The 14,405-nt window shown below is 38.8% G+C and overlaps 1 protein-coding gene across 2 annotated transcripts in view; it reads left to right on the forward strand.

Moving 5' to 3' along the window:
- pex14 (peroxisomal biogenesis factor 14) overlaps positions 1-14,405 on the forward strand; it is a 44,144-nt gene that overhangs the window by 14,674 nt on the left and 15,065 nt on the right. For both annotated transcript variants that reach the window (XM_034590106.1, XM_034590105.1), the window contains exons 4-6: positions 4,102-4,186; positions 11,091-11,216; positions 13,455-13,540. In XM_034590106.1, coding sequence (XP_034445997.1) covers positions 4,102-4,186; positions 11,091-11,216; positions 13,455-13,540 — 297 coding nt within the window. The remainder of the gene's footprint in view (positions 1-4,101; positions 4,187-11,090; positions 11,217-13,454; positions 13,541-14,405) is intronic.

Below are 14,405 nucleotides of genomic sequence, written 5' to 3' on the forward strand. Positions count from 1 at the left end.
GTGGTCTTGAAAAAAAAAGCTCTATTTCCGTCCACCAACCCCCCATTACAAAATTGCATAATGCACTTTTGATGGCATGATTGCTTTGCCCATGGCTCTAACACTGACACCGATACAGCAGTGAATGTTATTTTTAAACCTTTGCAATGGTAATGTCAATGAAGTTTTCCATGACCCTTTTTCGTGTGTTGTGTGTTTTTAAATTTCAAAACTTTGCATCGGTAAGACTGACCAACTCTCTATTTACTCTTATACTGACAGTAAAGTGTTATATATGTGAAAGTTAGTCTAAAACATCTGATCATTTGTTAGGAGAAAAAGAAAAAAGGCCACATTTGAACAGTGTTCCTTTATCAGATTTTACTAATGCTGAAAATTGGCTTTAGTTCAGGTTTGGTTATGGTTGTTTTTTATTTTATCTTCTGCTTCTCTGAAAATCACTGGCATTAAACAAACATCTCTTTTTGTACAGTCAGTATCAGAATGGTTCAGCTCCAGCAGGGCCCTTTCTTCAGTGTCATGAACGATATGGAGCTTAGCTAAATGGTCCAGTCTGCACCTCACTTCCTGATGTCTCTCAGGGTCAATAATTTCCTATAGCAGCTCCCATGAGGCCCTGCTTCCTCCGCTAAAGGTCACATTAAGGCGGGAAAGATGTCACAATTAGAAGGGCTTTTAAAGCTGCTCTTTTAAAAAGATTAAAAAGCACTGTTGGCCACATCAAGCAGTCAGGCGACTAAAGGAAATACAATAATTACATTAAAACTTCATTCCTCTCTGGCAGGGCTCTGGTATCACAAAGGTATTGGGTTAAGTCATTTAAGACAGCTGCCCCTGATAGCAAATCATCCATGAAAGCACCAAATTAATATAGAGCTTCATTTTTCGCCGTCTCTCACTTTCTCTCGCTTTTGGTCCTTCAAACGTGTGTTTGGGGGGTGAAACTTGAGACTGGCCTAACACAATTTTTGTTCATGTCTATCAGTGTGTTATTATATCAGGGGCACTTCTCCACAAATGTACAGGCCGGGGCAATTTGGAATGAATTGATTCACACTGAGACTGAATCCTATACTTGCTAATGATTTCCTTTTAGCCCCTCCATTGCACCCCAACACTCTACTTTGTGTTCCATCATGTTCTCTGACTGTCTTCATCATTGAAGACAAGATGTGGACATACACCTTCCTGTGGAACAGATGACATTGGTTAAAAAGTTGCTCAGTGCCTGGCAATATACAATTCTGTAGTAAAAACCAATAGATGTGAATTTATGCAGTGTTTTGTTTGAAATACATGAGGGTTTGAATATAAATTAAGTTCAGATAAACCCTGTGTTGTTAAGATGTGTAGTATTTTAATTAAAGTGAACATAATTATTTTTAAAAGAGGCTCATAGATCAACAATCAGCTAAACTTAAAAAAAAAGAAGACTTACCATTGCAACACTGCATTTCATCATAACTGTAGAGAACCAGTGGTTTGAGTTTGCCTGAATTAAACAAATCTAGAATATTTTCTTGTGAGATACATTTTTTCATCTCTTGTGGTTCAAATGTTGTTCTCCAGTTTATTTCCCCAGAATGCGTGGTCTGAAACATCCGTAGGTTATAGTTAAGTGATATTACCAGTTAAGGCAAAAATATACAACTAGTTACATGGATTTCCTCAGGCGTCCAACCATGCGGTTCGAACATAATTGGATTTCATCTTCATTTCTCACAATTCAAGGTATCACGACTGTAATTTTCAGACAAGTGCAGCGCAAAGTCTTGTCCAATTCAAACTCAATAACACCGCTGTAATCTTGTCCTTTCATCAACTGCACTGTCTTTAAGTGTGTTGGTTAATGTTATCTCTTCCTATGATTGAGTTTTCGCCTCTTTTTCAGCTTTACCTGACACTTTATTGTTTATCTGGTTAGCAAAGATTATTGCTCTTAACATGGAGCACTTTGGTGCATTAGCAGTCAAAGCTTTACAAGTAGTTTAACACAAGAGCCTAATTGTTGTTTTTAAACACGATTGGTTCACCAGTTTTCTACAAGGAAGGAAATTCAACTAATTTTTAGTTTTTGTTGTGTATGCCCCCAACCCAAATGGGCCTTGCACTGTTATCCGTCTTACCCCCCTAAAAGCCCAGTCATAGTGTGCTACCCAACACTATAACTGGGGTGATCCATAAGTCAATAACAAGACAAGACTGAAATCTGTGCAATGTGGTTATAATTGATTGAGATGTCTGGCTGGAACTTGTGCAAAGCATCTATGTCATCTGCTAAGAAGTGCACTTTTCCTCTCCCTGAAGATCTACCACTACAGTTTTAACCAAATGGACATTTACCTCATTAGTTTGCCGCTGAGCTAGCTGCGGTCCTTACTAAGATGTCATACTTACGCCTATTAACATTGACACAATTTTCTTGTCAATATTGTGCTCCTGAAATTTTAAGGGAATGTAAACAAGGTTTGCTCAATCAGCATATTCTTCCTCTATTAGGTCATTTCCCACTCACAGGGCCTACATCACAATGTTATTTACGGGAATAAATATTGGAATATTAGATTTTATTGTGTTCATTATCTCTGACTCCTGTCTTTTACCACAAGTAGTCTTGTAGGCTCACTTAGTTTAACAGCCAAGGCTTTGCCAAGAGCAGGGTTATTTTTGTCTTGTTATCAAAGGGATATTTTCTCTGTGTTTTGACTGTATCTTTTGGCCCAGAACATCAGTTGGTGGTTCACCATGCAAATGGTGTAATCTGCTTGTCACAATGAAGGTTCCGGGTGACTGACTTTAATAAGCCCTCAGCATATAGAGATCCAGGAAATTCCATACCCCTTGCGTAACCCCTACGTACATCAAGGTCACGGTAGTGTCACAGTGAACTGGTAGATGAGTGTCTAAATGAATTGTGGCAGGATCTCTCGGGATGAATCTGGCACATTTTGATAAAATTCACAATTGAAGTCTCATCACTGAGTATAGCACACTACAGGAAGTCTGCCTGTGTGTACCTTATTAGAACGAAAGTGCTATCATGTTTCTTTTCAGCATATTCATTGACTACTGTACTGTTTGTTTGTCACTGAAATCTAGCTCTTCACACATCCTCCCTGCCACCCCGTAGACAAGTTTAAACTGCAATTCTTTTGGATTGAAACGGGTTCATAGTGTATGCAATGCATTACCCAAAACGAATTACCACTGGCAGGGCGCTCAATCATTTTGTATCTTTCAACACTAAGAGAAAAGAAGAGTAATCAAAACCTTTCAACCTATTAGAGGGATGACTTTTACAATTGAATCACGGGGACCACAGGTGCGATAATAAGTCATCTAAACCTCCCCTCCAGTGTGTTTCCCCTTTCTCTGTGTTCTTACATATTTATCTATTTTAGGAGGCGCCACTTCACGGCGCCCACTTCAAATTTATGTTTTAATGCCATTTGAGGAAGATTTTTTTTCTCCCTCCAATTCTTGGAAATGCATACTGGGGTGGAAAATTAAGGTGCATCTCGAAGGAAAACATAATAGAATCGATGAACGCACTGCACTTAAAACTTCTGATGTTCTGATGCTATTTAACGTTCTAGTGCATTAACGTTTCAAGTCATTACAACATCCAGGCTGGGTGATTTGATCATGGCAGGTTTTTAACTGGAAGAATTACAGAAGTTTTCAGCCTAGGATTCTCAAGTTATTAGATACAAATGATCACCTCTGCATTAAGTATAGATTTTCTTCCACTGCGCACTTAAGAATGGAAGTTTGTCTTTAAGAGGGTAATAGCAAATTAAGCTCCATACTCCATTTGTCCAGCACTCGTGATGGGCTAATTTTATAACTGCTGATTTGGTCATTCCCCACATTTAGCTGGAAAGTGGTCAGGTGGTCTTTCTCCTCGCTGCTGGGTGTGGGGGTTTTAGAAGCAACCATCAAATGGAATCCATTTATGTTTTTTTTTTATAATGAACCTTTTTCTTAAAGAAGCTCTGGACTCTAGTTTGTGCTGTTAAAAGCATCACTTCCCTGTGCACCTCGTCTCATTCCTCTCACATTATCTTACTGAGAAGTTAACTCACATTTGTCTCTTTCCAGATTGTCACCGCTGTAAAATTTCTCCAGAACCCCAAAGTACGTCAGAGTCCCTTGGCCACCAGAAAAGCTTTCTTGAAAAAAAAAGGTGAGAGACATTTTATTCACTCTTCATTTGTGTTGAATGCAGTTCTGAAAACCTTGAAAAACATAACACATATATATATATATATATATATATATATATATATATATATATATATATATATATATACACAGTATATATTAACATTATAATCAATATGTCTTTGTTTACAAAATGTGATTGACCAGAGATGGACATGCAGCGTTTTTTTTATTTTTTATAAGATTAGTCGGTTAGGGTCAAAGGTTGTGGCCATAGCTCTTTGCCCTGGAGGCTTTAACAGGAGTCGATTTGGCTTCAGAGTGCATGATTCAGGCCCTGTGAATAAATGACACACCAGTAGGGATGCTCCTTTGGGTTCAGGAAAATTAATATTGACAAACTCTCTCTGCATTTTCAATGGAATTATCAATATTGCCTTCCAGCATTTTAACCCTTTTACTTAATTTAACTGTTATCGTAAATTTGAGGCATGACACAGGGAGGGTTTTCTAAGCAGGGATGCTGGAAATGTTTGCTGGCTCTTCAGTTTCTTTGCAATTCATTGAAATTATTTCTGACACACGGTGGAATATTGTTTGTGCAATAAAACTTGCAAATAGCTTTATTACTCTGAACTCATTTAAGTCGGTTCAATATAATGCGGCGGTGGGATTGTGCAGTGTTATGCCATGTTTTTCTTCCAGTCGGTCCATGGCTGAGCAATGAGAGTATGTGGCTTTACTTTAGATAAACTCTTTATGGTGAATATTTTTACTATATATATTTACTATATAAAAACAGTTCAGTACTTCGGGGACTGTAGCTCTGCAGTGCTTGGTGACTTTGCCTCCAACATTATTGTAGCCAAACAGTGAAAAGTGAGCCTAAAAGCTCCATGACTGGCAAAGGTAACATGAAACTAAATCCATGGTTGTCGGCTGTTACTACACACATCTCATCTGGCTCTAATGACTCTTTGTATCTTTTGAAATTGTCTCCGTCTTTATTTCTCATTATTGACAACTAAGCCATGTTCACTATCCACTGTTTGTTCAGAATCAGAATACCTTTATTGTCAGTGTAAGCTATGCATACAACACAATGAGAAGTATTACTTCAACAACATCAAACACAACAACATCAAACAAACAACAACCGGCTTAGAATAAATATGCATTATCTCAAATGTAATGAGGCCTCATCAATACAAAATGATGTCATGCTACACCTCATGTTCCTCTTACTTTCTGCTTTGTTGTAAACTCCACAGAGCTCCGCTATCCAAAATGGTATGCTCTTACTGCACTTTAAGTCCATGAAATATGTATGACGCTTTGATGCAGATTTATTTTGGAAAGTCGGATCCACTGTAGATCTAAACAAGAACTCTTGATTTGCATAAGGACATTGATCTCAGGAAGAGAGAGGGTAAAGATGATAGAAAATGGAGTAATGTAACACTAAGCACAAAGTATGTTTGACTATCTCTCTGCAGAGAACTCTTTGACTTGAGTGGTATAGTCATGCATTAAGTGATCTTGAAGATCTCATACATTCCTACCTCAGTTTGCCTGAGTTGTTTCAGGAAAGTGCTTTACTATAACATCATACATCTTTAAATTATTTTTTTGTGTTCTTTTAGTATGTACTTCAACACACTAATTTAGATCTTAGAGAAATATTTGCACGTGTTTATTCTACAGGAAACTGTCAGAAAAAACATTCTAAGACCTTGAACACTGTATAGTTAATATATCTAAGTTAACAGATAGAAGTAGGTCTGGGATATATGGCCAGGTAGTTAAATCAAGATGGGTTTTTTTCAGAGTTGTGGACAATTTAAATAGATTTTGTTGTTTGTTTTTTAATGTGTTAATGAACTCAAGACAAAGAAATGTCTCAAATAGGGTTCAATAACCTTTTTTTTCGTGGTGACACTCTAAACTATATCTGTAAAATGTACTGCTTCCTAGCTGTGGTTTTGGGAGTTGGGACATGAGCTAAAACACGACTACTTTTCTGTAGTATTATTTTGTCATCTTCATTGGCTGTGGCTAACTTTCTTCAAGCTGGTTGTTGACAAGGCTGAGACGTTTGGGTGTCTCCAAGGAACTGGCTGTAACTACAGAGAAGTGGTGTTGGAGTTTTAGTGACGCACAGATCAATTTCCTTAGTAGGAGTAAAAACCTGACTCAAATTAGTAGAAATATGTTCTTATATAATTGAGCCTTTTCTTTGTCATAATGATAAATCGTTTCCTCTGTCCTTAACTATGGTGTTGCAACACACGTCAACATGAATTACACTTCTTGCAATCCAAATATAAAAAGTAATAGAATAGGATCATGATATTTGGAGATTGTTTAGATTATTTTCTAATTTCTGCCTTACCTTGGTCGTAGTAAACATGGTAAACTTAAGCACAGACATAACAGTACGTCAATACTCACATTTCCCGTTTCTGTGTTGTCCTCTCTGCCTTGTGACATAGAAACTCAATCAGCCTCCTCCTCCCGCAGTCCTCACAGCAAATGTGTCAGTCTTAATTTCTAATACAGTTTAATGTCATATTTATGTAAATACTTCTGGATTTTACTCTATATTAACAGCCAGAAATGTCAAAGCACACATAAAATGAAACAATACCATCTCCTGGTAGAGTGGAATTTAAATTGGATTCCTCTTGCAGCCAGTACTTATGCTGGACAGCTGATGAAGGGGAAAATAGGGCCCACTTTGATTACATGTTGCAGAATCTTTACACAATAATCTCGGTCGTGCATATTATTTCTCCGCACATTTGTGCCCTAATCTGCGTTGAAGGATGCCTCTCTGGTTACATTTTTTTTCCCAAAGAGATCCTAATAGTGTGGTTTATTTCAATATTCATTGAAAAATATAATTTTCTGTTTGGCTGTCAATTTCCGAATATGAATTGGCAATTATGCAGTCCAATACTTCTAGCTGCCCTTCTTGAGTCCTTGTTGAATAAAGCGGCTGAAATATTGAAACTTTGTCACTTAGATGAAATATAAATCAAGATTTAAGCCCGGAGATGTTTTCTCTTTCTTTTGCTGAGTAGCGGGGAAATGAATTGCATTTAAACGCTCTTGCAGCCATCTTGAAGCAATTTTGCTTTACTTGTTCCTTGCCAAGATCAAGTGAATTTTATTGTGTTTGAGTGAAATATAATGTGGCACTGTCTCTTCCAGTGAATTGTGCCGTCTATGTCCTCTACAATTAACAGATGTAGCAACTAAGGAGTGTTGGGACCCATTTAACCAAGACAATTAGCAGTTACACACGTAATTACCAAAAACTTCTGATTCTCAGGACGAAGTCAAGAACACTTTCCAGCTTTCAGAATGTCACTTTGACCGTGGCCCCAAAGTGAAATCACTCAGCCGCTCCCAGATTACCAAACTGAGAGTACACATACATTGTTGCATTACAGGTAAATTCAGCAAGTGGAACAGGCACAGTACACTCTCTGTCAGTGAGACATAAATGATGGCTTGACTTATTTCTTTTTTATGCCGTCCCAGTTGTTATTGACTTGAATAAATAATGCTAATAGATTTCACCCTCAGAGGGCCACTGATCCAGGGTCATGGGGAACACAGGTAGACTATTGGTCTATTACCATACCTGGTATGAAGGTAAGGGTAAGGTTCATCATTCCAGATATTAATAGGATCCTGTTTGTAAGTGGGGTTATGTGACTCACCTCTCGGACAAAAATGACAATGACCAAGGCCTGCATAGAAGGTAAAGGGATTGATGTGGTTATAAATTACTCCACGGCGCCACCTAGCCTAGGCCTTGCCTACTTTGTCATCAGTACAAGGCGATAAAGCAGGGAAATGAGAGCAGAGTCCGCTTTTTTAATACATAAATGAATACTCTATGAGAGTGGTCATTATTTAGGGCATGCCATTTTCAAGCAGTTGTAGTGAACCAAATGACATGTAGAATCTCCGTCGCCAGCACACCATGAGAAACAGGTTGAAGTTGCACTCGACTTCTTAATAACCCATTGACCTCCATCTATTTATGACCCCTGCCGTGCATTTCTTTTTTTTCTAAATACGATATTCAAAATGTAAGTAATTTCCACTCAAGGGCAACTTCATAATTCAGGCCTTGGAGGACAGCGGAAAAGGCATTCACCTTTTACCACCTAAAATATTTTAGTAAGCAATTTTTATAATTGGCTGTCCGGCCTAGGTCTTGACCCATAAAATCCAGAAGTGCCAGAATCGGAGAAATGGATTTAATGCGGAGCCTTGCTGCCTCTTTGCCCTTAAAAAATACCCAGAGAATACGAGGCACTGAAAATAGAGCTGTAAATAACCTGACGAGCAATGGGTTTTCCTTTAAATAAATACCGATCAGGTTTATGTTGAAAGACAATAGAAAACGTTGCCCAGATATGCAGTTTACAGTATTTATAGCTGTAATATCGAGGTGCCAGCACCGTAATTTCATGCCCCAATGAGAATGGCAAGGTCAAAGCAAATGCTTTGGCTGAGCATCTGCTAATACGGTGACTCATAAACAGGCCCTGCGTGTATCAGGTGCACCAAATAATACAGTATAATGAAATACAGAATAGCTTTCCATTATTGTTCTTTTTTTATGGTGTCGTCATTAGTTGTAATTTATGTCTTAAAAATTCATCTCCACACAGGTCGATCTGAAATAGAGGTCCAGGGGTCATTCCACAGGTTTTGGAACCTATAATAAATTTCACAATCCCCTTTTGGTCTTTTCCTTTTATATGTAAAACTCACTTTCACCTTGTTCCGCTTTCTTTTGGATCTAAGGGCCCTTTCATTTTGGTGCTGTCTTCCCCTCAAAAAAAAAAAAAAAAATAGATCAGAGCCTGCGACACACAACTTAGCTAGCTGTAATTTGACTAGAAAACAGCTTAAGGATTGTCCATGTATTTTATTTTAATACATGATAAAAAAAACACCTTTCAGTTGCTGAATATACAACATCAAAGACGTCAACCTCCATTAAAATGTACATACATTTGCATCCTAAATGTAGATAAAAAAAACATCAACTTTACATTTCAAGGTGAAATGAAAAACTAAAAGCATGTTTTTATTTCTTCTCTTTCGGTGAAACTGAGATCCTCACAAGTTTCACTCAATAGTCTGCCACCATGTAGTCTGCTGTGGTCAGAGGAATCAGGAGTCCAGGGACACATTATTGCTTATTTGACAGTGCAGTCTGACTGCACAAACTCAGCACATGGTGACACCACTTCCTGGCACTCAGGACCTGCTGTAGACTACAGGCTGGCCAATATTTGCCTTCAATTATTCAACAATTTTCATGGCCATTTGAAGTCCTTGGAGCATTTAAATAAGTGACGGCAGGGACCTCCCCTTGGCATAAGCTGCGTGGTAGAGTATCAAAAAATTCCTTTATGCTTTTAGTTCTGCTGATACAGGATTAGGTTAAAGTGGGATTTCACATTAATGTTGAACCTGCTATTGAGATCTGACCCACTGCTTAAACAGAAATTCCCATGTGAGGTAAAGATTTTGATTCTAATATCTCATTCATCTGAAGAAATATAATATAATAAACTTTATATAGCACATTTCTTAACAATGTAACAAAGTCCTTAATAACAAGACATTAAACCAAACAATAAAACAGAAAAGGCAGTTGACTAAAATGACATTGTCCACATAAGAGTTTAAGAATTAAATGCTCTATATGTTTACACAGTACAAATCATTGGCACTCTTCACTAGAGTACGTTTCTGTTATGTAGTCCATTCAGGAGGTCAGTATCAGATCTGGCTTTCTGCGGTCACTTTTAATGAAACTAAGAGCCTTCTCTTGAAACACTAGAAGTGAACCCTTTCCAATTTCTCTGGATGTCTCTCAAAACACAGAGGAAGCTTATTCTGAGCTTGTGTAAATTCTCTAAATCCTGAGGGAGTAGCTCAAGTAAAAGGCTCTGGTACAAAGGGGATTTTCTGTCAATAAGCACAGGAAATGGCTTTCAGAAATAATGGTACAATGTTAGGAGAGACAACCTGCTTAGCCACAATGAGCAGTATGCTACAACACTATGATGTAAACTGCTGATTTAGTTAACACTGCTTATCAATATCTAAGAAATGCAGCAGGTACTAATCAATTTTGATTTCTTTTTACAACATTTAATTGGTTAAGGTTGTATTCCATTGTCTTTCATCAAAAGTTGTAATTATTTTCCTTTTGTTTAGACCAAGATGCTCATTAAAAGATGATACCCAGAGCAATGGCAGCATATGGTGTCTGGAATAAAATCCTTTCTTGCCACAAAAGGAGATGTTCATATTAGATTTTTTTTTCCGCCGCCCCTCTGATTCTCCATCAGGGAGCCCTTTGCAATTTAATCATCACTAAAATCATTAAAAAGATCTGAAGATTAAATTATATTGGCATTTGCAAAATTATGTAATACATTTACATTACAATGAAGAAATTAAAATAATGCATTTTCACTGTCTGGGGTGTATGAAATCTCCACATGGGAAATATAACTGGAGAAGTGGACAGACTCTTATTTTCCTTGCCTTTGGTGGCAGTTAATAGGCTAGCAGAGTTTCCGATTTCATTGTGTGAACCTTTCCACACTATCTGTCTTTGATAGATGTCCCTGAAACAGAGACTCTTAATGGAGAATCCCATTGAGAATCATGAAATGAAAATATAGTTTTCAGAATAGGGTAGGTAAAATTCAATAAAAGATTTGACATACTTTTTCTAAGTTGTACTTGAAAGATTTGTGGGGAACCTGGGAAGAATTTAAGTTCATATTATGATAGGCAAGGAGCCATTTGGTGTTTCCCATTAACACACAGTTGGTGCAGTTCCTCTGAAATGTCTTTAAAGGTGTGCGTCTTGATTTCAGGGCTGACGGATGAAGAGGTAGAGTTGGCCATCCAGCGTTCCGGCAGCACAGAGGAAGTCCTGGCCCTGAGCCCCGTGGGACCCCCACATCTACTCCACGCAAATCAGCTGGTTCCTGTAGTTCACAGTGAGTGCACAACACCTTATTCTTCCCTTTTTAGTACACGCTGCATATACATTGATTTAATATTTATGTTCACCATCTCACCTGGGGAAAAAAGCATTTGTAGTTGAGTCAATTCAAAACTTAGACCCTTGTCCAGAGCAGGTTTGCTGTTGGAGATCTTCCTTTTTGTTTTTATTAATTTAAACCAACTAAACAGGAGTATTCCTTGCTCCATTTATTACAAGGATTACAGACTTGCAGCATTTGACTTGAAATCAAACACAGGGAATACAATATTGCACAGCACAAGCTCATGAAGTCTCCCTTGCCATTCTTTTTCAAGGGGTTCTACCCTGGCAGGACCCCACACCGCAACCTGTATCTTTATTACCTCAGGAGGTTATGAGTGCTGTCCACTGATTTACCAATGCAGAATGAAGTCCGCGTAATGCTTAACCCATATGACAATGATTCCAGATGTATTCCACCCTCATTTATTACCACACTGTCCTTGACTCCCCCGGCATCTCATGTTTTGTAATGAAAGTGATGTTGATGGGATGGCCATGTAGTTAGGGAGACTAGCGGCTCTCCGTCCATAGTGGGGGGTTTTATATCAAAACGGCTATAAGGCAGCTGCATAATGAGGTGAGAGCGGGGAGTCTTGTATGGGGGGGTCATGCCGAAAAGAGGGGGCTACTTCTCTTTGATGTCCTTGTTATGGGGACGGTGCACGGGGACCCGCATCCATCTCTGTCCAAGTAATGGATACTCTGATCTCTATTTCCACACGGTAGAAGGACAGGAAGGCCTCCACTGAACCCAATAAATTTGAGAGGAGATTGGAAAAACGGGGGATGGAGACCACAGTTCCACAGCTTAAGTGACCAAATAAAAAGAGGAAGATGGCAGAGTGGAAGTGGCAGAGGAAAAGGGAGCGACGGGAAGAATGAAAGGTCCTAAAGGGGGGGGAAAGAGCATGTGAAGACCCCTGGTGATGCAGTGAGGCTTGTTCAGGGTCAACCACCTATCCCAAGGACTCCAAGGCCTTTTAGAAGCACGGTATTCTGGGATAGGTGACAGTATATCGCAGCTATAATGTTGATGAAGACCCAAATTTATGTGGTTACCATATGGATGTTGGAGAATAATTCAAATTTTAGATAGGAAAGGTTACGGTTTCAGCCCTGAATGCTGCCGCCATGAAACGTGCCCTTGAGTAAGTTGACTGAGGAGTAAAACGGCATTAACCTTGAAAATGTACCGTATAGTCCAATGTGACGTCTCTCATTTTATTTGCATGTCAAATCCCACAAGTGTTAAGGCACATGATCAATCTGGTTTACCTTTATCCTGTCAATAGGCACCACATAACCCAATAAGATATGTCAGACCTGCTGCAGAATATCATGCGTGCATTTAAGTGGCTCAGCCTCTGATCATTTCCTATTCATTTGGGCCCCACCAGAGTGAATCAAAGAAAAACTCATATATTTCCTCCAAACCTGTTTGTTGTTTAGTGACATTTTCAGTTGAATGCATCTCTTATGTGGGGAATTTCCACTTTGACAGACAGTTAGCCTACCCAGATGACAGCTTGCACAATGACACACTTTCACATTATCTGTCACTCAGCAAGACAATCCAACTTCTAAACACACACACACACTCGCTCACTCACCTTTTGTTCATGGCAGTTATTTAAATAGTTTGATGCATACACTGCATTTGGCCCAATCCCAAAATAAGTGCAGGACAATGAAGTCCTTTCTGCTCGATCAGAGAATTTCCACTGCAATTTTTAACTTTGCAAACTTATGCTTTAATTGTTATGTTTAGTGTCTCTGCAATGATTATGCAGTATTTATTAAGGGTAGAATATAATTACTATAGCCATGCACAATGTTTTTTTTATCTTGAGGGACCATACAAGTTGTTTTGCATGTTTTAGCCTATTTACTACAAAGTCTGTGTGTGTGTACATACTCTGCCAACCATTATGCAAACCATGTTGCAGGGTGAATTGATGGAGAATGTATTTTTGATTGCTGCAAGGAAATACATCAATATGCGTTAAAAACATCATCTGAAAAAATGTGTTTGTAGTTATGAAATGAAATTCCAAAGTAGGTATGACATGTTTTAAGTTTCATGCCACAGTGTGTTCACAGATTAATGCACACATTAAAACCACCATGATATTAAAGCAAATCATTTTCCAAATCCGTATTTTACCACATGTTTTATCCTCTTCTCCAGGTCCAGCAGGCTACCGATGGAGAGACTACGGTGCCCTCACCATCATTATGGTGGGCATCGCCTTTGGCTTTCATCAACTTTACAAGGCAAGTTACACCCTGCCCCTCCTGCCCTTCAGACCAGGCACCGACTTTGTTTTCACAGTTAATGTTTCTCTAAAATTTGTTATACATATTATGCTTTGCATCCTAAGATTTGTCAGTACTGCCTCTCTCTGATATTACATTTAAATTGGTGGGCTTAGCAAGTCCATCAGTTTATGATGAATTATGGTGCTAGAAGAGAAGGCGCCTCTGCAGTACGTAACATCACTCTGGTCTTGTTATTAAAGCTACCCTGCTTTACGTCAAAGCATGATCGCATTTGAACCCCTTCTTTTTAACTTCACCTTCCCTCCTCCTCTCAGATATATATATATATATATATATTTTTCCTCTAAAAAATAAAGTTGCTAACACAGCACACAGCCATTTTTTTGCTGTCCTACTGTCTAAAAATAATCACCTTGGTTTTTATCGGGCTTAGCAGCCCTTGAACATGAGCTCATGAGGCCCCTTGTCCCCGGTGACATTAATCCCATAGTGGTTGTTAGTAGTAGTCTGAGTGGCATGTGGAAGCCATTACTCTCGTTTTAGAGGAGGACAGCAGCTCTAGCAGTAGCTCTTGGCCTGGATGACAGGCCATTCTCCTCAGTGTCTGTAAGAGCGAGAAAGGGAGCACGTATCATGTACATGCATATGCCTACCTGACCCTGTCAGACATATAAGCTTCTCTTTAGATCCTGTTATGTCCTATTATTTCATTCTTCTATACAGAGCCTTCCATAAGGCTGCACATGCACATTCGGGGTCTCCTGTCTCTTCTTCCTCTATCCTTGCAGTCTTTCACCGACAAAAACACGCACTGTACCAGTCCACTGTTGATCCTACATGCAGCAGGCTTTGCCAGCCA

This window comes from Hippoglossus hippoglossus, chromosome 7 (assembly GCF_009819705.1).
Source record: "Hippoglossus hippoglossus isolate fHipHip1 chromosome 7, fHipHip1.pri, whole genome shotgun sequence".
NCBI lineage: Eukaryota > Metazoa > Chordata > Actinopteri > Pleuronectiformes > Pleuronectidae > Hippoglossus > Hippoglossus hippoglossus.